We start from the raw sequence: 24,657 nt of genomic DNA, 5'->3' as shown, positions 1-24,657 counted from the left end.
CGATGCATGCGGAGGGGTCCGGCCCCCGGGAGTGGAAACTGGGGGCCAAGTTTTAGAGGAAGGGAAAGGCCCCGAGAAGCCCCCGCAGCCTCCCCCGCTACTGACTGTTGCCGAGGGGAGGCGATGCGGGGCGGCTGGGGCGGGGGGCAAATGCGCTGGAAGAGCCAGAACCTGAAGCGGGGCCCTGCTGCCTCCGGGGGGGCTGTGGCTGTCTGCGCTCCCGTCTCTTAATTGGCGTCATGAGGGGCAGCGGGCGGAGCGGTGACAGCTGCGACAGGCGGGACGCATCCCGGCGGAGCGGCCCAGCGCCGCAGCCCCGGCCGGCGGCAGGAGGGCGGGAGGCGTCGGAGGCTGGGGGAGGCCGGGGAAGCCCCTGCCCTCGCCCCTCGCTGACCTCCCGGCAGCTTCTTGACCACGGAGGGCTCTGCTTTCCTCGCCCCTCTGCCCTTCCCTGGGGGAACGACTGGTCGCTACAGGCCCGGGGAGCTACGCGCAGCCCGCGGGTCCCCGGCCGCTTCCGTTCTCCCCGCTCTCCCGGGAGGGTGTACAAAGAAGTGGCTGGCAGAGATGCTTGTTCACCGTATTCCTTGACGGTGTGTTAGGGTGCTGAGTGGAAGCTAAACTGCTTCAATCCAGCAATACAAAGAGAGCCTATATATAGCCAAAGGCAAAAATGTGCAAAGGGCAGAGCAGCACAACAAAACATGTGTAGTTGCAGAGATGTTCATTGTTTAAAGCCAAGACAAATGCTTCTGTAGGTCAGTTCTTCACCAGAGCTAACTAGATGAAAGTTAAAATTTTACGTTGTGTGAGCGACCTCTCTCCTGTCAGCCTGGCAGGAGAAGCAGGACTGGCCTTTATGGTCAGGCTGGTGTCCTGCTGCCATTCAGTGTGGTCCAAGCTGGATCATGTGGAATAAGGTGCATGAAGGGCTTATGTGGACATGTAAGGAATAACTTTCCCCAAAACTTTCTTCCTAACCTCTTTGTGGAGGAGTGGGTCTTTGCCTTGAAGGGGTTTCATTAAAGAAAATGCTCAGTGTCTGACAAGAAGATACTCAGCATCCCATGTACTGAGACAGTTATTTCCTCTCTCATTTTCTTCCCCATTTTTAGCTATAAATAGGGCCCTAGCTTTTAAAGTATGGAGCTGTCCCGATTTTCATTTGGTCCAGCCTCATTTTGAAGAAGAATATCTATTTTAATATCTGGTTCAGGTCCTAAGTACTATCTGTATATTATGAAACTATACAGTGAAAATATTCACAGGAATGTTGGGCCAAATCATGCAATCCTTAAACTGGCAAGACTTGTGTAAGGCTGCATGCTTGGCCCCTCCTGAAAGACTTAACAGCATGGCACATAAAACTTGGCTTTTGAATATTTCAAATGAAGAAGTCTCTATTCTGATCTCAAGTATGTGGATGCTCTTTGCCAAGTACCTTGAATTCATCTTCTGCACTTAAAATAGGATTTCACAGTGCTTTTTTGTTCTTCTGACACACTAAGCAGCATGCACCCAAATATCTGAAGTGAGGACAGCAATTAAAGACTACATTTATACTGATGTGAAAGATGCCAGACTTACTAACCTAGCTATAGTATGGTATAATACACACTTAACATAAGATTTAACCTCAGTTAAAATTGCTTGGTAATATGTACCAGGTAATATGATAGTTTGGTAAAAGCTTTACAGAAAGAGCCTTAGTAAGAAATCTGTAGTATTGCATGTCCAGATATAATGGGAATGTTTAAATTGTTTCAGTGGATCGATTGTATCTGAGATACTAGATATATCACATAAACAGCATGCTACCACTTTTTATTACCAAAAAAAATTTCCATAATTACAAAATATTTCCTCCTAGTATTTTTTATTTGTACATATGTAGAGAATAATTTAAGATGCCCAGGCCTCAAAACAGGGTTATCAAAACAATAAGACTATGGTGTTTGTAGTACTGAATAATATATAAGGTAGTGATCAATAGTCCCTTACAGGGAATACATTTCATCTTTACATTAGCTTGGCTATAAATTTTCACTATTGGCTTCAACTTGTGCTGTGTTAGATTTATGTGATTCATGCCTGTTATTGATTAGTGCACAACTATTTTGTGGGAGATGCCAAATTAATTGTTTAAAAAAATCCATGAAAGTGCTTTTTTATTGGCCACGTGAGACTTGACACATACTATATTGTTGTTTTATTATTCCATGTAAATATAGTTTCCAGTAAGCTTTAAAAATAGTTACATGAACATTCACAAAATATATTGAAAATGCTACTCTCTGATTTATTTTGTGGCTCAGAAAGTAGCATAACGCAGCAACGTGCTTCTGAACGTTGCTGGATAACTCCTGTGAGATCACTGCAGTCTTACATGAACGCTCCCAAAATAGGAAGAAATTTCCATTTTTTCCACAAGACTTCTAGGTTTATGCAAGGTTTGGCTGATGGCATCCCCATTGAAAAGGTAAGCAATTTGCGGGGAAGGCTGCCAAAAAACCCCCAAACCCTCAGAACCAGATGAGCTGCTATTTGATACAGATACTTGCTCTACTGTGCACATTGATGCTGAACCTAGGAGCTTTACAGAAGCAGTGCCCCCTTCTCTGCAAAATGTTCTCATCTCTAGTGCACAAATGTCTGTGTGAGCTTGCTGTTATGTGCATGGTAAGACTTAATAATTTATACACTGCTACTTAGGTTTAGAATATTTTAATTTTTGAATTTGAGATGAGTAAAAGATAATACACCAGAGAGAATGGTTACTATCTAGGCAGAAATGTGTGAGACTGGACTATACTAAGGATTTTCATTTCTCAAACCTCTAGAAGATCATACTGTGAGTAAATCTTTCCCCATATTCCTGATTCATTGATGCCTGCAAGTAGATATTTTGGTTCCATGTGTAACGTTTTTATGTCACAATTCTGATTCGAATGTATGTTTTCAGAATTTATTTTGCAAGACAAATTTCATAGGCACTTTAATACTGTTAATTTTGGCAGTCTGAAAACTTGGGGTTATTTTCTTTGAATGTATTATTTGTTGTGCAAATCAGAATATGACTGAGCTTTAGATCTGTGTTTATAAACGATGAGAAAGACTGAGAGTAATCTTTTAATCTGGTACGTTAAAGCTGTCTGCAATGCATCATTCTAGGAGAGACTCAAAGGGCTTCACTGTTCGAGTATCGTACTTTAAGATTTATTCATCTGTTCCTTATCTTTGTCCAAACAACTCTGGAAATGGGAAAACACCTTTGAAAATAGCTGCTTGTCACTCAGGGATCAGTCACATCTGAAAAAAAAGTATCTTTCCATGGAAACAATATGTACATTGTTTGTTTTTTCCTGCATTTTATAGGTATACTGGAATTTATCAGTATAGCAGTGGGCTTGGTCAGCATCCGAGGAGTCGACAGTGGACTCTACCTTGGAATGAATGAGAAAGGGGAACTGTATGGCTCGGTAAGTTACTGCTAGCCCTGGGCAGTCATAAGCCTTACATTCTGTGGGAAAAATACTTGCTAGCTCCTACAAGCTCCCATTGCACTAGGTGCTGTAGAAGCACTTTTTACTGCTCTAAATACCTTGCAATCTAATTCGAAACAAGACCCTGCGGGTGGTATAATGAATACGGGAGAGGGAAAAGGTGACAAAATCAAGAAGGAGCGATAATGCAAATGGATATCAATTTAGATACAAGCAATGGAGACTGATGGCCAGAGCTGGTCACTGAAGACTAAAGGATGTACTGTAAGATTTGTAAATGTGTCCTTTCAGTAGAGACCTAAAACAAGACAAAGTTACTGCCTTCTGTGCTTAGGCAGAGAGCTTTGTAGGAATTGACAAAAGAAAGTAGAAGGGAAAGTAAAAGGTGGCATATGTGGATGAGAAAATGAGAAAAAGGTGTGGATAAAAGTTATAAAAAGTATAGGAATGAGGGCATGAGGCTTGGTGATCTTGCCCTGAAAGTTCATCTGGTGCTTGCTCCCTGAAAGTTGGCAGCAGGAATGAGTAACAGGTGTGAGGGAGGAGTAAAACTTGATCTTTCAGATGTGGGAGTTAGGCTGGCAAACCAGCCTACATGTGTGTGTGCACGCAAGCACACGCGTGTGCAACATGACTCTTACCTGGGAATACTTGAGACATCTGATGTACACTGGCGTTCACACCCAGGGTAGATCGTGGGCAAGGGGAATCTGAAATCGATCAGGTAATTTCCCAAATAGTAGAAACCAACCTCTTCTAGCAGTAAAGTATCAACTTCCAAAGGTGACAAGGACTAGAGAAGAGTTGTATTTGAGGAAGAGGATGGCAGGTTTGAAGGGTAAAGAAATGTCTAAAGTGAAGAGAGGCTGTGAGGTCCATTAGAAGCACAGAGGAGAAGGTGTCAATGCTCGACTGATGGTGTAAACATTGCAAAGAGAGACACTCAAAAAGGAGTATAAAGTGATAGTAGCTTCAGGTGTAGCTGAAAATACCTGTGTCAGAGGGGAGTAATGGTAACCGGGGAAAAGATGGGTAGATAACTAAGTGGGACATCAGTGAGAGTGAGAGGAAACATAAGAAGATGGTGATGAGTGGGCAGGTGAAAACAGAAGGAGTACGAGGGAAGTCCAGCTTTCATATACGTGATCCATGGAGGAGTGTGAAGAAGTGAGACCAGGAAGGTCCAGCAGAAGCGTTTTTATAGGGGTGTCCAAGTTCACCGATCCCTTTCTAGTAACATTTTGTGTGAGAGAGGGAAGGTAGAGAGGGGAAGAGGACTGTCTTCTGAGCAAAGAGCAGGCTAGGGGAGGAAGCTAGAAGGTACAGATCATGACACTATATGTGGGAGGCAGAAAAAGAGGTGGTAGAATGAGGGGCAAGGCTGGGATGGAGAATGTGTAGACATGGGAGAAGGGGAGATGCAGAGATGGTGAGAACCAGTGAGTGGGAAAGGCCAGAGAAAAGGGATTTGGCATAAATAGCAATATGGAGGAGGAGAAAGTTGGGAGGATGGAGAGGAAGAGTGAAAGGGAATGGATGCTATGACAGATGTAAACAACTTGCCTGTGGGGAGTAAGTTGTCGTAAGTTACAATCCTTGTACAGCTGATGAATGGGATGAAGAACCGTGGAAGTCATGAGTGCTTTTATGGCAAAAAGGCAGAACAATAACAGTAATATGAATCAGTAATGTTGATAATCATCATAAGAGTAATCGTTTAAACATAGTGAATCAGTTACCCTACACTTCAGATATTCAGAAAATGTGGTTATCGATAGAGCTTAAATGCATAGACTTGGGAAAGCAAATGTTGCATCACTTTTCCATGCAGTTTATGTTTTGTGTTTTCAATATGTTTGACTGTCAGAGTGAATTACTCAAAACATTCTTTGCTGAAGAAATATGCACAAGAAATTCTTTGTAAATTGCTAAGCTCACTGTGTTAATAAAATAGTTGCTCCATGAACAGCAGTTATACAAGGAGCCTGTTTTCCTAGGGGTTTGTGTCTCACAGTTCAAGACATGGGTCTCCCTGACCTTCTGTCCCTGCAGTAACACAAATTCCCCAGCCTTTTGTGTTTCTTGCATGGAGAAAGAGACAGAGTTAGCTGTCCAGGAGAAAGAGACAACGTTAGCTGTCCATGCTCACCAGACTGTCAGTTTGCAGGGATTACATAGCTCACCACTCCCAAGTGGGACGTGCAAATGATTTCTCTTCTTTACTCTGCCTCTGATTAGTTGCAAAGCTGATAGGAACTTAATTTTCTTGAAGACCTTTGCCTCTTGATTGAAACTGGTTGAAAAGCTAAGGAAGGACAGACAGGCAGGCAGATGGATGTACAATATAATTGGATAACCTCTTTTCCCTAAGAAATGACGCTAAAAATATGAAGCCATTCATAATGGAGAACTGGCAATCTATAGGGCCAGAATTCAAAGTTCAGGTTAAAATCTGATGGATGATATGGCTTATTGTCAGCCTCCAGAGATGGGACATACTAAAGAGTGATGATAATTGAATTACATTACTTCCAGTGAAATATAACCTCTAATGGCTACTCAGCGTGATGATGCTTTAAAGCCTTGTCAACACTAGCAATCCTAGTGCCTATATTTCAGCAACTGTCAGCTCTCGTAGAAACACTGAGATAAGCAGGCCTCAGAGCAGATTTTCATGTAGAATTGGCTGGACATTTTTAAGTGACAGTGTTTTGCTTTTGGTCAAAAAAATGTAGTTAATTGAATATGAAGTTCTCTGATGGAGCAAATGTTGCAGTCTGAACCAGAAGCAGAGCACAGTCCAGCACAGGATTATTTTTCTGGAGAGAGAAGAGATCACTTTAACTGAAATTAGTTTTGAGACTGATACGTGATAGGCTAAAGTTCAAGTTTTTTACCTGAATTAAGCAGAGCGGTCACTTGAGTTGAACTGTTCTGTAGCACCAGCAAGTTGTCCTTGTGCTGGAAGGTGGGTCTCTCTGTCTTGGTTTCTTCACTAAGGACCATGAAAAGCATTAGCTTTGTCATGGATCAGGTACACTCAGGTACACTGTTTCCCATGCACAACTGAATAGCAACCTAAGAAATACCTGATCCTGCTCTACATCAGCATTGTGGATCTAAGCAGGTGTGCTTCTGCAGGCATTCAGCACTGCAGCACTTGAAACTGCCAGAATAGATGCCCTGTGTCTATGATACTATCATATTTATATTCAAATTACTGTATGAAAAATGTATTGGGTGTGAATCAAATCAGCGACCTAAAAGACTCCTCTCCTTCTATATTTGTGTTTGAAACATTTGGCACACGAAAATTTTTCCCAGCATATTTGTGGTGCCACTGGAGATCAGACATATGGTGAAGCAGAGCAGCCAGAATGGGTGATTGCTGCCAATTTTTGTGAAAGGCAACAGTAAAGGCAGTTTCAGCGTATCTTGATCCAGACATGTTCCTCTTGGCCTTCTCAAAGTGCTTCTTTCCTCCTAGATTAGCTGCCTGACAAACTTCCCAACTTGCCACCGTTACAGGGGGAAGTTTCTACTGCATCTTCTGCTTAAAAGAGCACAGTGACTCTCATGCTGCTCTCAGGCAGAAACATACAACATAAGGTGGTTGTTCTCAAGTTCCCACAGATTTAGCCAAGGAACACTGAAGATACATGTATGTGGTACTGCAGAGAAGCCAGTGGTAGCCACATAGCTATATAGCTATAGACTTGGAGGCTGGTTGGTGTGAGCAGCTTTCTTTCCCTCCTGTCTCGCTCTGTTCCTGCTCTCCCTTTACCTTGCCTTCCCCTTGCAGCTGCAGCTATGACTCATCATGTTTCACAACAGCTACTGTGCTTGTCACTGGAGAGGAGGAAAAATCCAAACTACAGATAGGACCCAAAGGGTGTTAAGATGAGACACAGAGACCTTTTTCCTTCCTGAACGCCAAACGGCTCTTGCCAACACCTCTGACAAGAGTGTTAGCTGTGTTCCTCAGTGCCATGCCATGGGGTGAGGGAGGTCTTTCTGTTCAGTCCCATGACCTTCATGCCTTCATGGGCTCTCCCCACCCTCATGCTGCCCTGCACTGCTGCCCTTGGGAATATCAACAGTTGGCACCCGCATGGCAGGCAGCAATGTCACCCACACCATGGGGTGCCCATTAGTTGCATTGCAGGCTGTCCTCTGAGGCAGTCCTGTGCTACCTCGAGCACAGCAGGACAATGGGACACCCTCACCTCAGCTGCCGTCACTGTCCTGGGCTCTCCTGCAGTAGAGAGCTGTGCTACATCCCACTGCTGCCATCCCTGCCCCACTGATCTCCCATGGATATGGGCCTGCCTCACTCCTCTTCTCAGACTAGATATAAGAAAGAAATTTTTTATGATGAGGGTGATGAAACTCTAGGCAGGTTGCCTAGAAAGGCTGTAGGTACCCCTCCCTAGAAGTGTTCAAGGCCAGGTTGGATGGGGCTTTGAGCAACCTGATCTAGTTGAAGATGTCCCTGCTCGTTGCAGAGGGGTTGGAGTAGATGATCTTTAAAGGTCACTTCCAGCCCAGGCCATACTATGATTCTATGAAGTGCTGGTGTCTGCATTGCTTCTTGTGTTCTTGGCAGGTGACAAAAGGCAGCTCAGGTTGGATGCTTAGGAGGAAAATTGGGAGTTGGAAGATCTGGAGCAGCTACAGGGGGGAGCTGTGAGGGGGGGAGGAGGAGGGCAGGAGTGGAGTTGTTGGGGAAGGGGGAGAGGGCTAGGAGTGTTTGGAAGGAGAGGGGAGGGTAGAGAGCGAGAAAGGCTTCATGTGCTGACAGAGCCGAAGAGCGCAGATGTAGAGCCAGGGAGGGACGCTCCTCACTTCTGGTTTTCGGACTTAGAGGATATGTGCTGCAAAGTCAGATTTAGGACTGCTTGTAACAGGGTAATAAATTGCTGTCCTTCAAAAATTAACTGAAAACTTGCTTGTCTCAATGTTTTTGGGACACTAAATCCACCTTTTGTTCCTAAAACTACTGGGGAGCGGGTGGAGGAGGAGAGAGTACTGTCCTTGAAGAAGCATGTTTTCCTAGTAAGTCTGTGGGGAGGTGACGATATGCCTCTTCATTGTCCCAGCAAAATTGCACCTGCAGTGTTTTGTGCTTTTGTTTGGGTGCCCACAGTCCTGGAAGGACTATGCAGCTACAAAGACGGGTGAACAGCATTTTTTTTGACAAATAAAGGACAATTTTTCAAAGTTTTTCAAAACTCAGAATTGCTTGGTCTAAGTAAGGATTTGTTTTGCTGCATTCTAAAAATATCTTTTATGTTCCCATGCAAATAAGGGAAGGGAATTGTTCAGCCCTTCAAATGGTAGGTCAAGGTGCACGGAAACAACATGAAGAAAAAAACAGGTTGAAGGTGCATGTTGGAAACAGAATTTGGGCCAAGTATATGGTCACTACAGATATCTAAGAATAGGATAGATAAATAAATTACCCTGCAGTATCATTCACACTTTCCTGTTAAACACCTCCGATCTAAAGCGATTCCATATGCTTCAGATTTATTTTTTTTTTTTTTTAATAATCTGGATTATCTGTCTGTCAGTACAGTACATGCAGGTGCCTGTGGCTGAGGTGAGCCTGGAAACAGGACAGCTGCAGCACACAACAATTTCTGGAGGGACAATTAAATGCAATTTCCCCTGAGTGAAGGCGCAGACTTCTAGGGTGAGAATGGTCAAATCCCGGGAGGGATAATGGCTATGGCAGCAGGTTTAACACCCTTCTGTTTGTGTCTAAAATAATAAAGAGCCTTTTGATAAATGTTACAAATGGTAGAGAGGCAGAGGGAAGTTCCTGAGGTGGCTGAGTTGCAAGGAAAACCTGGCACTCCTGTGATCAAAAACCCGATGGTGTCTTTTAGCAGTAACAGATACCTGTGTCTTCCTGAGTTAATCCGCTTTAAGCAGAAGAGTTGCAAGAAACAGGCCTGTAGCTAATATGAAAGGGTAAACTTTGAGATCTGAAGAGGACCAGTTCAAAAGGTGCTTATGGTTCTGAATGTGAAGAAAACTTGAAACATTGTCAGAGATGCAGAAATCCTGTGGAAATGGTATCCCAGCAAGGGTGAAACTGCTAGGAAGGATTTGAAGACTAATAGGCTGTGGGTGCTTGGCAGAGGGTCTGTGAGGAATGGGAGAAGGGCAGGTTGCAGAAAAACATGTGGCTTAGAGGTGTGGAAGCACAGGGATAAAATGGAAATTGCTGCAATAAAGCTGACTGGGGCCCTGAAACATATACTAAAATATAAAGCAAAAACTTTTTTAGCTATATAAATGAAAAGGGAACAGGAGTTTACTGAAGCTGGATAAATAGTTTCAAGGAAGCCTAGTATTTTATTTTGGTAGGAATTTCTTTTTCTAGAAATGGGAAATACGGTTGTGCTAATCTGCAGGGTTGTGTTAGGTATGACCCGCAGAAGAGAGCATTTGCTACAGTGGGTAAAATGAGTATTAGTAGAAGACTTGGATGATAGATGGTGAAAAAACTGAAGAGAAGGCAGCAGTGGGGAGTGTTGAAAAGTACTAGACTGGAGTGAAGCTATTAGGGGAGTTTTTATGGGTTGGTCCTTGAGCTGATTTTATTCCCTGTTTTTTATTAGGGACATTAAACATCTTGTCATAAAAAAAGTAGTAGTGTGTTATTGAAATTGTTGCAAAGTTGGGAAGTATTTTCAGCACAGAAGGCAGCCTCACAGAAGGGACGTGGTGACCTAAAATATCCAAAATGTTTATACGTGGTGCTCAGGGAGAGCTCAATCAGTGCCACTGCATACGGCACTGGTAGGATCCAGTCTAAATGCAAAGTGCAGTTGGTCACCTGTGTTAAAGAAGATTAATTGAAACTCAGACAGGTGCAGAAAGAGCTTACTGGGATAATCAGAGGGATGAAAAGACTATCAAATGATAGAGTCTAAAGATCTTGGTTTATTTAGCCTGCAGAATGAAAACTGAGAGGGTATGCTCTTGGTCTCTGTAAATACATTGAGGTTTAACACCAAGGAGAGTAAAAAAGTTCTTGAAATAGAGAACAAGAATGAATTGGTTTGAATGGGTCACAAGAAAGCGTAGGCTGCATAATGAAGAAGTTTCAGGTCGTGAAGAAGTAAGATTTTGAGCTGGCCTGAGGAGTATTTGCAGGGAGGTAGGAAATGAAGCATAAATGTTTTCTCTCTGTGCTGTACGGTAGGAAACAGCTTTGTAATTGTGAATGTTTTCTTTGTGGAAGGCATAGGTCTGAGAAAAGCCCTGAAGCTTTAGTTACTTGGGAAGATTTGTCTACAACCTCATCTACTTCACCTTTGCAGATAGCCTCTCTCTGAATTAGGATGGGCAGCCTTGCTGAAAGCTGGGTACTGTTAAATGGTGTTCCTCACAGGTACCAGCGTTGGGGATGAGAGAAACTTAAACCCACTCAAGCAAGGTATGAGACTCCGTAGAAAAAAAAGGTCTTTTGAGATGTGGATACTGGTGTAGGAAGAATTGATAGGTGAATCAGATGCTTAACACAGATTATATGGGAGAAAGCTCTGTGAGACACTGCAGCTATTGTGGTTCTTTTTAAACTAAGGCTTCAGTCTGTTTTTTAAATCAGAATTTCACAGATTATAACACCTGTCACCAAAGAGGGACACCTACTAATAGTGTCCTGTGGGTCTTTGATTTTCCTCTGAGGACTTAATTCCAGATGCTTACTAGATCTGAGGATAATTTTATATGAGAGAAAACGCCCAGTAATATCCTTACCTTGGTCTTCAATTCTGTGCTGAACTTGGATTCTCACTACATGCCTGAGACAGGAAAGTATTAGATTAATTAAATTATATATGTGTGTGCTTATAAAGGTAAGCTTTGATAAAGCAAGATTCTACTTAAACCTTAATTTAATGATTTGCCTTCCCCTAACTAAAGATGTCTCAAATTTTGTATTCTTACAAAAATGAGAGATTAGAGGTGCTGCTTGAGGAGAAGCAAGGTGATCTTACACCTTGCAGAAACCCCCTTCCAGAAAGGGCAGTCCTGGTTCCCCGCCTCCGCTGTGTGCTTCTGCTGCCTTCCTTGCTCCAACTCCAGCACCCATCTGACCTGTCAGGAGGCTAATTTAGGAATCTAAAGCCACAGAAGAAAACTTGCCTTTTTTTTGTAGGGTTGCTTCTCTGCCGGTTTAGCTTCCTGAACTGGCTTGTTGCCTGTTTGGGGAAGCACTAGTGCTCAACGGGAGGATCAGCTGCAGTGTGGGATGGGAGAGGAGTTGAGTACCGCACTGTCGACAGCGAGCAGTTGTTGAAGTGGCATAACTGGATTGCAAACCCAAATCCTACCCAGCGAGGAAGTGTGGGACATGTTCAGTTTGAATATCTTCAGATTCAGTTCTTTGCAGTTGAGTAGCTCCCGAGTCGCTGCAGCCCTGAATGTTTCTGGAGCTAGCCGTGTTAACGATACGGAGGTGTGAAAAGGTTCAGTGTCTTCAGTTGATCTGAGAATACTATGTTGAAGTGACATGCTAAAAGAGCATCAGCAGCAGTGACATACTGAGATATGCTTGGGGATTATTCGCTGCATCAGATAAAGATCTGATGTGCTCTGTTTCTGACTCAGGAGCCAGTGGGATGTGAATGTGGCACTCTTTCTCATTTTACCATTCATTATTTTCAAAGACAGAGTAGAAGAAGTCTGCCCTGCGGGGACTTCATTAGGGATTTTGTCTAGGCTGAGATTTGCTTTGCCGTTTGAATGTGCTGAGGCTGATTTGGTGATGTGCAGTATGCACTTCATTTGTGTTGCATTCAAAAAGCTTAAGAAATAAAGCTCGTTACAGTGCAAATCCATTCTTCCGCCCTCTATAAAGCCCTTCGGTTTCTTTTTTCATTCCTTTTTAAAAGGCAGACCTCTGCTGTTACTTTTGATTTCAAGATCAGATTTTTTATTCGTGTTCCATGTCTGCTGCTGAGGAAAAACTTGGCTTCTGGTGTGGATGCTGCATGCTTTTGAGGTCTGGCCCAGGCTGTGTATCTTTAATCTGCTAAACTTTACTCTTCAAATTTAACACAATTATGGAGGCAACTGTGACTCAGGAGAAATTTTGACTTGATTCTATTATGGTTGAAATGCCATTGACTTCAATGGAATCAGGATTAGACCTGCTCCTGTAAAACCACCAATTAATTTTATGGTTGTGTCAGCAGACCCCAATCAAGATAAGAGCTCTACTGTATTCATCATTTTAAAAACCTAAATCTAGACAGGGTTCCTGCACATGAGAGTCTGCAATCTAAAGACAGTCTTTTAACATGTAAATGTTTATTGCTTTTGCATAGCAAGGGGGATTTTGGCCTGCTGATGCCTTTGTTAGGACAGCATCTAGTGTGTAATCTGGATTTGGAACAGGAAACTTATTGGGGAAGACTTCAGGAAAATCCTTTGAATCATTTTAGAATATACAAATATTGTAAAATTTAAACAAAATAATCAGTTTTTTTTTCTTTATACCTTAAAAATCTGAACTCTTTGGAAGGTCCGTGTGCTGCTGGTACCTGGTAGACCAACTGCCTGGTCTTTGAGCATTTCAGTCACCAGTTCTGTTGAAGTTGTTATTATATATCTTTTTTTTTTTTTTTTTTTCCTGACAGATTGACAACTTCTTTCATCAAAGCTGAAATTAACTGCTGAAATTAACTGCATGGCTAAAGTCTGACCCACTGAAAGACAGGTCCACTGATGTGTATGTGTGTGTGAGGAGTAGGGGGCTCACAGAGGAGCAGAGCCACCCAACTTCCTCCAGTGTTTCCCAAAGGCTGGGTCGGCTCTGTCGCTGAGAACCTAAGACAGGGCATAGCAACACCAAAGATATGTGGATTTTCTGAGAAATCTTAGGGAAATCTTTTTTGTCTTACTCAGAAAGTGAAATTCTAAAAATTGTGTATCTAGATCCATGATTTTATGGTGGGATTGCCTCTGGGAAAAGAAATGGGGGAAGTGTCCAAAGAGTCATCTCTGGCGAGGCCACTTATGAGAAATGTTTGCCAATGGAGGAGCACTGCTGTCTAAAAGGGCAAACCTGACATCTTTTCTTCAGCAGCAACTCTTTGAAATGCTGGCCTTCCTTTGTGTCCAAAAAAGGTGGGAAATTAAAAGGCCTCATTTTTAAACAACTTAAACTGCATATGCAATTGAGTCCTGCCAGGTAAAGATCTTAGAGTACCAACCCTTTGCTGTACTGCCCACCAAAGTGCTGTAGATTTTAAAATCTCTCTGGCAAATGTATTGGTTTCCAAGACTCTAGGGGATGTTTGGAATTTCAGCAAGGAGGACTGGATCTTTCCAAAATGTGAGTCTGTGAAGCTTTGTTTATTTGATTACCCCCATCCAGAATGACAATGTGGTCAGTAATGTGCCTGTCCTCTGAGCCAGTACCTAGCAGGTACCTTTACATAAAATCAATAACAAAATATAGAGACAGGCTTTTGTTCATCACTCCTTGACCAAATCATCTTGCTGAAAGAATAAAACATGAAGTACTTTTACAGCATACATTTTCATCACTAGATATGTATTTTAATTATTTGGTCCCCACGGCAAAGTGTTTTATGAAGGGCCCTGAGTGTTCTGCTGTTTTTATGATGACACCTTGAAGCTGAGGGATAAGGTGCTTGTCTAAGGATGGATAAATCCAGTTTGGGGGGTACTCACTGAGTGTAGAGACTCATGCAGGTTAAGTACTTTTTATCACCCACTTTACAATGTCTTTCAGCATGTGAGTTTAGCTGCTCCTGCAAAAGGCAGCACTTTCTGCTGAAGGAGGGCTATCTTTCCTTTAACCCAGTGTTCTGTGCTTAGAGAATAAAGTAAACAATACTGTAAGCAAAGTAAAAAATACTGAAAAAACACTTTGATGCTATGCTCCATCTTAGTTGTATTTAAGGAAAGCATGTTTTATTTAAAAATCTCTATTCAGTTAAAAGCTTAACTAGTATTTCAGGCTGAAGAGAGTGTGTGTAGCTGTAGGATAATAGCCCTGGTTTGACATACACGTTTTCTTTTGATAGAAGAGAATTTGTGGAGTGGGGAGCCGGGGTAGGTCAAGTTACAGCTTTCAGTAAATCTGAGCGTGCCTGAAATGGTTCTTTTAGTTCTTAAAATATTTGTTGCCTTTTTATCATTGCATGCCTGATCCAAGTTCCATTTAAGCTGATGGGAACTTTTCTCCTGTCTTCTTTAAAAATTGGCTCCGGCCCCCATATCAGATTGCATACCACCTTGCTTTCTGATTCTTGGAAGGGTTCAGCCAAGCGTTATGAATTAGATGCTTAGATAACATTGATGACTGCAGTTCTTGATTGTGCCAGGGAAACCAAAAATAAAATAGAGGTCAGAAGTGTGACTAGTAAATGGCACAGTGTGGGCCCGGTTCTGCTGGCGCAGAAGGGAGGGGGACACACCTGCTTGTTTATTTTGTTTTTTAAGAGTTGACTTCGTCCCTGTCCTGCTCTGTTGTGGCGCGGAGAAGGAAGCTCTTCAGCTCCCAGAGAAATGGCTCTGTGACAGCTTATGTGGCCCAAGGCGTGTCCCTGGAGCTTTGTCATTACTTCCAACAGCAGCACAAGCAGACGCTGGGTGTTTAGGTGAAAATGAGATTTCATCTAATGCACTTGGCTGGGCAGATCCAAATGAAACCTTTATGGACATAAACATGGTTGCTGGTAGACAGCCTGTGCTGGCAGATGCAAGCTCAGGCACAGTGGGGTTGCTCTCCTATAATGATTCTATGTCCAGGGAGGGCATGCTTAAAGTTTGACAGATGCTGCAAACTTGAAATCACAAAGGAGTGGATATCAGTAAAATCAAGAGCTGTGGATTTGGCAGTGGCAAAAATGGATGGAGGCCTAATTGGCATCTCATCCTCCTGCAGCTCATGTCAGAAGAGCTCTGTAAACAACCTTGGGATAGTGTAGTGCTGGATCCCAGTCTGGTTCCTCCAGAGGAGGTCCATGATGGTGTGGAGAGCAAGGGAGGAGGAAAAGAGAGGCAGTGGGGCAAAGGGGAGAAGCAATGAAATCCCTGCTGACAGTCTCCTTGGATTTTATTGTTGATGCTGGAGTCTGCTTACTTTGCTCAGGAAGCTCTGCTTTTCTGTAGCCTTCATTGGGACGTGGAAGTGCCATGGTGTCTGTATCTGTGTAGCTATTGTGGCTTTTGATGATAACGCTCCCAAGGGGAGCAGGTTCTGCCTGAGCTTGGGAACTTTACAAGCTTTTTGTATGAAAAATATTAGTTTTTAAGCATGCTCATAACTGCTCCATGGCAGTAGTACAGAACAGTCACACTTTTTTTTGGTGAGGATTTATGTATAATAAAAACTTTATACAAATTAACTAGAAGTTTAGGAGGAGAAACTAAGATGAATGCTCCATCTCTGTGAAGGTACAAGGTGGCCTCAGGTAGGGAGAATGCAGTTGCCCAACTGTGGTTTTGCTAGGACATCTTGCCTAATTTCCCTCATCTTATAAAAAGTGCCATGAAATATGAAATGCATGTATGTGAGTGGCAGCCTGGCTATTTGCTTGGTCTCTCTTCTGGCCCCTCAGGGTTTCCTGCTGTTGTTCTGAAGTGCTCCTGGAGAAGCCCTGACACAAACACAAACAAACAGTCAGCTAGTCCTTTTGGCAGATGTTTTTTTCTCTTCTTTTTTTCCCCATGTTCTATCAAATTATTAAACAAAGCATTCTGAAAAAACACTACTTGGAGAAACTGTTCAAAGAAAACTCTGTGACATCCACCAAGTCAGACAGTGTGCAGGGCTTGCCTCACAGTGCTGTCTAACTTGGAAAGGAAAGTGGCACTGCTCAGACACTGTTTTTTGCCTTGTTATTGTGGCTGGAGGTTGTCCACCCAGCCAGAGACTAACAGGCTTAACATGGGAGATCAGACAACACCACAGCAAATGCTAAACTACACCTTTATTTATGACAGCTCTGGATGAGTGTTAATTATTAGCTGAAAGTAGTATGTTCTAGAGGCTGATTGCATTACAGCATGGGAAGGGCCAACTGCATGTGAAATGTGTCTGTTTGTAGTCAGAACAGCAAAGAAAACCACTTTGGAAGAGAATAGGGATTTTTTTGTTGTTGTTTGTCTTTGCTACATATGCAGTTTTTATTAACGTCATGTAGCCATAATGAGGGATTTGCATGAATTTATTAGGAGACTGTTTTAAACATGATTTTATTAGAGACAGGGTGGATTAACGTGGTGATAACGTGCAGCAGGTATGTAGGAAGTGCTGACTACATCACATATACTTCTTGTTAATAGCTGTTTGGACTTCTAGATTAGGTGTTTTCTTGTGAAGTGTCTATTTAATCAGTGTAGCAGTCTGTAAAAGGGGAAACTGTATGTGGCATAGAACAGAATAGTTTGCTAGACATGAAATGTGTTTGTTGTGATTTTAGGACTGGTGGTCTGAAGGGGTTTCCTTTTGTCAGGTTACAAAATAAATAGGAGTCTTAGCTCTGTAAGGTTATTTAAAAGAAAAAAGAATACTGATGTGTTTTATACAGGATCCTGTACTTTGCTTTCAACTACTAAGCAGCACAAATGTCATACCATTCTTTAGAGTCATGAAACCATTCTATGGGTAGTGTACATGTGTTTTGCCTATCTCCACTTATTTCCAATTAGCTGCTTCACAGGGATATCTATTTTTAAACAAGCTGGCAAATATTATGTTGTGATGGCTGTAACTATGTACTTTATTGATTTACAATCTCACTTTTAGTCAATCTACCTGGAAATAGGATGACGTAATTATTTTTCTCCCTGGTTAGATGGTGGAGAATGTAGGAAGGGAAAGGGATTCAGGGTTTGCTTGACCAGGCATTAGCAGACTTCTAAATTAAATCTGCCTTGGGTTTCTGCCCTTGTGATATGTGAATCTTTGCATAATTCAATTATTTGAATGTTCTGAATTAAATAACATGTTAAAAAAAACTCAACAGATAAAGCATGGAAATGTAGTAAAATGAGAATCAATCACTTTGTAGTGCAATACTCTATGGACAGTCCTCAAAGAAAACATGTGGTATGTGGTACAACATCTGATTTATATAATTTTGAGGTCACCTCCTCATCTGACCCCTGAAATAAATGATTTGATCAAGGCAGGCAGCCTCCCCTTTCACAGGAGTGCAGGTTGCTTTCCATAGCTGTTCTAGTTGAGTATGTTTGATGTTTGTATCAGTCTTCGACAAAGATGTCTAGTGACATTAAGTATGGTGCAAGGAAGTATTGGTACTGGAAAAATGATAGAGAAGTCAGTTGCTAGAATAAAAGCATGCAAAAATGGCTGTATTCTAGGGCTAAATCTTGGTTTTTTGACTGTGAGCAAGAAGGGGCAATGCAAGCCAATTGTAATCAGGAAACACCATCTCCTTCCCATACCGGGGGAGTAGGCTTTCAGCAAGGCTTTTCCATTCTAAGTTGGTGAGGCAAGAAGGTGCTTGTTGGCAGGAGGACCAGCCTCACCCCTGTATTATTCTAATTTCTGGCTTGAATAGAGGCATGTGTGCTCAAAACATGAGTGTAAGTTAGTGTTAGGTAGTGTTTTGGTAGTACATGGTTTAGTTGTGGATTTGGCAGTGTTAGGTTAACAGTTGGACTCACTGATCTTAAAGGTCTTTTTCAACCTAAATGATTCTATAATTCTACATAGATGACTATCCTAGTGGATATTGGTTTCTGTCTGTCGTGGTACTAGATGAGCCATTATTGTAAGGATCTTCCAGGGCATGGGAAGAAGGATATGCTAGGATTTTGGTCCCCGCATTATTTTCAGGGCCCGATCCAAAGTCACCAACACCAATTTACTCCAGTGCTCCTGACTACAACCACAATTTCTAGGTGTCCTAGAAGGAAATGGTTTATGAATTTATAAAGAAATTATTTCACTTCTCTGAAAGTGTGATTGCTAGTGTCCCTACATATCTGAACCTGCATCCTAATTGCTCTGCTCATGTTCTGCAAGTTAATGTTAAAGTATTTGCCTGCTGTCTATACATGAATTTCTGAGAATTTTGGTGAAGGACAAAAGATATGTAGCTGTGTTGTAAGAGGATGAAAAGTTAAAACAGGATAAGCTTGTAAAATAAAGATTGAATCTGTAAGCTTGAAATCCATTGAACTCATCCAGAGCACAGTACAATGCAAACCCTCTTATTCAAGGTCTGCTAGTTAAGTGTACCACAGCACTGCCATGATCCATCAAACCTGCCAGATAAAGAGAGGCTATTTTAAAATTTCCCCTTCAGGGCATGGGGAAGTACTGTTCTTTCAAAGATAGAAATTTATGATGATGCTAAAAAAAAATGCAGATGAAGTGAATAATTAATGAATTCAAGACAGGACTGAAATATCTTCCTAAAATGTTGCTATTTTTACCAGGGAGTGTTTCTGCAGTGCTTGTCATGTGATCCTATTGCCTTCTGAGAGCAGGAAAACAATTTGAATTAGTTTCTCTTTCCCCATGGACCTATAGGCCCAGCATATAATACCCCTTAGCTTCTGCTTCTACCTTAAAGCAAACAAAGTGATTTTAGATCTCATGCAAAATAAAACACTAATGAAAGCTGTACTTAAAGACAATTTTTACAGCAGCTGAGTAGTTTTTATAATAGTTCATACACTGATTCTGTACAAGGGGGCTACTGCAATGAGTGCAACTTTCAGCTGCCTCTGAGCTCCAGTAATACTCATTGTTGCCGCAGTTTCTAGCTGTCGAAGGACATAGAGGTAATTATCAATAGGAGGTTGCAGGATCTGGCCCATAGATAAGGATTTAATGTAAACAGATTTATGCTGTTTTTCCCTACAACCAGTATGGAGTGTTGCTATGTTTGAGCTGCTTTGCACATTAAAAATATTATAGTCAGAAACACCTCTAAAATGTTATATACAGCCGTCATATGCACATGCTCACATTTCTGCATGCGCTGCTCAGCTGGACCCTAGGGAGGGAAGTCTCCTGGTCGAACTGCAGGAGAGGGTGCGAAGGATGGGACTGCTGTCTTCTTGTCAGCCACAGGCCCCTCCTGTGCCTGTGCAAGCTGCAGCCACCCAGGTCACACAGGACATGGCCACTGCTGCAGTGAATACTTGTGTTTAACATCCAAAACCTGGTCCTGAAGGGGATTTCTCCTTCCTGAAGGGTGATGAGGTTCCCAATGCCCATCAAAGGGGAAGTCAGGAGCTGTTTACTTGATACCTTTCTTGCCTACTGGAGCTGCCACAGGTTGAACTTAGAAGAAACCTCCAAATTCCAAACCTTTAGGCACTGAGGAGGACCCTGGCTTTGCAGCCCAGTACTCAGTTCAGAGGGGTGCTTTGGCTTGCTCTATCCACTTGTGCAGGAGTTGTTCTCCCCACATGGGATAGTTTCTGGGTGACTCCTGTAAGGTGCACAGGGCTCCTTGGACCTGGCTGGGACCCCAGTCCCCAACCCTATTGGGCTGCAGAGCTCTACTCCAGGAGCAGCATGCTTGCCATGCAAAGCAGCAGTGAAATCACAGAATCACAGAATTGTCTAGGTTGGAAAAGACCTTGAAGATCATCTAGTCCAACCATTAACCTAGCAATGACAGCTGAGTCCCGAGAAGCCGAGGTGGCCCCAAAGGTGCCTGCAGTCCCAGGGCAAGCTGCAAGCTTCAGTGATGGTAGGTTTTGGGAAGCTCCTGGATTAAGCCATGGATGATGGCTTCTTGGGGACACTGGACCTTGAGCTGTGGCCCCTTACTTGTGTTCAGGTACACATTTATGGCTTAGGTGCTTTGCTGCATCTGATCCTTGGTCTTCCTTCTCTATGTTTTCCCTCCCTGTGTATCTATCTAAAAGGACTGTTTTAAGATTTAATTTCCACATGCACAGAAGTCTGTGTTGTGTGGAGCTTTGTAATAATTAGAAATTGATCCTCAGCTGGAAACTCAGTTTGGTGTGAGTGCTATTCAAGTGAGAACTCTTGTTATGAAAAAATATATTAAATTGTCATTATTATGTTTTTTGTGCCAGCTGAAAAGACTGTTTCCAGGCTCTCCCATGTTAGAGCTCCACCACCTTTTTTTCAGTCTTCTTACTCAGTCATTTGTGTGAGTTCTTCATAAAATTAATCTGGTTATCAGGTGGCTGCTTTTTAAGTGAACCTCATCTATTTAGACCAAAAGGATGTAGAGAGGTACACACAGACTGAATAAGTGGGTGAACTGGAAGGAGTGGGAGTCTGTGGCAGGGGGATCTGATGAATGGTTGATGTCTTCAGTGGGTCCTGTCAGTAGGGCAGGACACGAGGACAACCCCAGTAAAGGAAGCCTGGAGGAGTTTCCTCACCTAACTTTGTCTCGGCCCATGGGGTTGTGCTCCTGTTTGAAGCTGTCTTGGGTTGTGGTTCTGTGATACAAATCATAAACCAAATGAAGGATAGTAAACTGTATCTTTTAAAATTAATGAAATACATTGAGTTCTCCATGCAATGAAAGGACATAGACATTTTAAGGCCCTAAATTGTATTGCAGCTCTGCAAACCAGTTCTAGTTTTCTTTATTTATGTCTGTTTGTTCGAACGCCTGCACTCACGATTGAAGCAATTAGTTATGTAAGTCCAGTCATGTCTTGTGAGCTGCTTGGGAATGATCAGAAATGAAAATATCTGTTTTCAGTTTTGTCGTTCAGTTTTGATTTGGAGAGTGAGGCTTTTGGAGAATAATTTTTTCTTCACATAGAGTTATCTACCCTTATGACTGCTTAATGAAATACTATGATGCAATACTAATGAAATACTATAATGCAATACAACTTTACTTAGCTAAAACTAGAAATATTGAGTTCATTTTGTGAATTGAGCAAGGAGGTACTGATTTCAAGCTGTGAAAATAGTAATTCTTTTAAAAACAGCTTATTTTTGTGGCTATCTATCTCCTTACTGCTTTTTCTTTTCTTTCCATAGGAAAAATTAACCCAGGAATGTGTATTCAGAGAGCAGTTTGAAGAAAACTGGTATAACACATATTCTTCAAATCTATATAAACATGTGGACACTGGAAGACGATACTACGTTGCGTTAAATAAAGATGGGACTCCAAGAGAAGGGACTAGGACTAAACGGCATCAAAAATTTACACATTTTTTACCTAGACCAGTGGACCCTGAGAAAGTACCGGAACTATATAAGGATATTTTAAGCCAAAGTTGACAAAGACAATTCCTTCACTTGAGCCCTTAAAAAGTAACCACTATAAAGGTTTCATGCGGTGGGTTCTTATTGATTAGCTGTGTCATCACATCAGCTCCACTGTTGCCAAACTTTGTCGCATGCATAATGTATGATGGAGGCTTGGATGGAACATGCTGATTTTGTTCTGCACTTAAAGGTTTGTCCTCCTGGAGGAGAGCCTATGCCCACTCGCTTGATTTAGTATGAGAGGGAGCGCGAGAGAGTGAGTGCGAGAGAGAGAGAAAGGGAGAGGATGAATGGGAGTGAGAGCGCGAGAGAGAGGAGCCAAGGGGAGGAGGAGGAGAAAGGCCTGATGCATGCTGGGGAATAGACACGCTTTTAAATTTTTGATCAGTTGTACTTCATCATATATCAGCATAGCTGCCATACTTTGATTCATCAGGATTTTTGGCTGGTGGCCTGCTCAAGTGTACGCTGCATTTAGAAAGGCATGGAGGGTGCAGTCTTACTTAAACAAGAGACTTTTCAGTTAATTGCTCTCTGGGTCTCACCCCACTGAGTTTAAAGCAAAGACCTCTTAGTAAAAAAATAAAAATAAAAAGTTAAATTTATTTATAGAAATTCCAAAGGCAACATTTTATTTATTTTATATATTTATTTATTATATAGAGTTTATTTTTAATGAAATATGTACAGGCCAGATAGGCATTTTGGAAGCTCTAGGCTCTGTAAGCATTAAACTGGCAAAGGCCACTATGAACCTGTGGTAAATTCATGCAAGTAAATATAAAGGTGCATGGATAAAAAAAAACAACAATAAAAAGGTAATAATAATAATAAATTCTAGTGACCCTCATGTACTAAAGGCGACAATCTCTTTTGTGCCCGTATTATTGTACAAGTATGCACACCACTCATGACACTGAGTCCTCACTCTGACTGCTTGTTTCATAGCTTACCCCCAGAGGATTAAAGAGAAAACTGGGTCTTCAACTTTATGTGTCTGTAATATTTCCTCTCTGATAAAGTGACTTCTTACATTGTTGTAAACTTCACAGCTGTGGAAAATATAGGGGTTGGAATATATTCTACTTGTTAAAACCTACTGCAGATTATACCAAAGCTAAATGATAAACATGCCTTTTTTTTTTTCCTAAAGCAGAATGCCAGAAACAACATAAGTAATACCAACAATTGTACTAATTTTAAGATTCCACAAATAGCACATAACGGTTTCAGAGGGCAAGAACCAGGTTAACAGGATCACTCTTGTAAACATGTTTATTTGTGCACTTGACTATCTACTATGAAATTATACAAGTTCCATAGGGGTCATTGTAACATCTTTTATGGAAAATTGCTTTCAGTGTGAACTGTCATAATACATGATATTAGCACCCTTCCTAAAGTAAAACTTGCAAAATGAAACTAATAAATCTCTATCAATAATGACAATGAGGGGGACAGTATTAGACTTTTTTTTTTCCTAAAGTATGTTCAAATATTCGTGAACCATAAGTGAGCTGACAGTATGTAATATTTAAGGCATTGTAGCATTTTATGTTAAGCACACAAACATGTTGATTAGCAGTTACCATTTGGGAATTAACCCTTAGGAAGAGGCATTTTTTCCCCAGTACCCTGAAGGAAAAAAAAAAAGAGAGAAATCACGTAAGGTCCGTCTGACAAATGCATTTTGTAGTTGTTGTATCCCTTAGGATTTGAATCCAGTGCCATTACATTGAGTGTAACCTTTGCCATTGGATCTGTGGGGAGCGTGGCTGGTTCTGACACCCATGGCTGTCTGCAGAGGCACAGAGGCTGAGCACAGATGTGCTGTCGAGGAGCTATACATAAGTTTGTAGCCTATTCATAATTAAGTAATTTTTGCTCTAAGGCACTCTTGTCCATGTGATATATATTATTTGAAACATAATTCTGTTCTGGAATAACCTCTGGCTTAGTGTCTTGAACGAACATGACCTTTCTGTACTCAAGCAGGTAGGGGGGGGACACGTCTCAACTAGTGATATCAATAATCTTAAATAAAATGTGGCATTTTATTATAATTGTTTATGAATGATAAAGATATGTGAATTACGTTAGTTGATTTGTAGGATACAGTTAGACATACTTGTCTAGGGACTGTTACTGCCTAGGAATTTACAGTCTTCGTCTGCAGCCCACAAGTTTGTTTTTAACCCTTCGGAGCTGCTGAGACCCGCAGGCAGTTTGGCTCCTGCGGGTCAACCGGGTGCTGAATCGTTTGTCTGGGTGGTGCAAAGCCATGCTGGACCATAGGAAAAGAAAGCATGCTTCTGGGGAGGACTAGGGTTCATCGCCCAGTATTAAACAGATCAACCCTACCACAAGGAAGGGAGGTTACAACTCTCTGCTTGTTCACTAAATCTGACATACACCAGGAAATTAATTGCAAAGGTTAAAAATACCATGAGTTGAGGCCACAATACTAGGCCACGGTTTGAGTTTTAATGTTAAATTGAATTGGATTTTTAGTCATAGGCAAATCATTACTACTAGTTAACATGTTTTATTTAATTTATTTTTTTTGTATTTTTCTAAAGAAAGAATTAAATGCAAGAAAAATGTTATGAGTTTATGGCAGTCCATATCAATAAACTGTAACCGATTTACTCGAATAACCCATAATGGTGTGTAAATACTGACTTTATGTAAATATAGAAACATGTAATTTAACATAGGCATTATTGCGAGACTGGATGGTCCAGTTTGCCACTCCCTGCAGGTTCACTGGGTCAAATTCGGCCTGTTTTGGGTAGCAAACAACAGATTCTGTTCGGTCACTTGTGTAAAATGAGTTATTTCTATTTGTTTTCTGCGGGGGATGGGCAAAACCATCATTACCTGGGTGCTGCTTAGCTCCTTTGCCAA

At 41.8% G+C, this 24,657-nt stretch overlaps 1 protein-coding gene across 1 annotated transcript in view; it reads left to right on the top strand.

Moving 5' to 3' along the window:
- FGF9 (fibroblast growth factor 9) overlaps positions 1 to 24,412 on the top strand; it is a 28,835-nt gene extending 4,423 nt beyond the window's left edge. Inside the window, exons 2-3 of the mRNA XM_074860047.1 lie at positions 3,376 to 3,479; positions 21,517 to 24,412. Of these exons, the coding sequence (XP_074716148.1) occupies positions 3,376 to 3,479; positions 21,517 to 21,762 (350 nt within the window). The 3' untranslated portion in view covers positions 21,763 to 24,412. The remainder of the gene's footprint in view (positions 1 to 3,375; positions 3,480 to 21,516) is intronic.
- Positions 24,413 to 24,657: the final 245 nt, after the last annotated feature.

Source organism: Strix uralensis, chromosome 2 (genome assembly GCF_047716275.1).
Source record: "Strix uralensis isolate ZFMK-TIS-50842 chromosome 2, bStrUra1, whole genome shotgun sequence".
In the NCBI taxonomy this organism is placed as follows: Eukaryota; Metazoa; Chordata; class Aves; order Strigiformes; family Strigidae; genus Strix; species Strix uralensis.
This window is presented reverse-complemented; position numbering and strand designations above follow the sequence as displayed.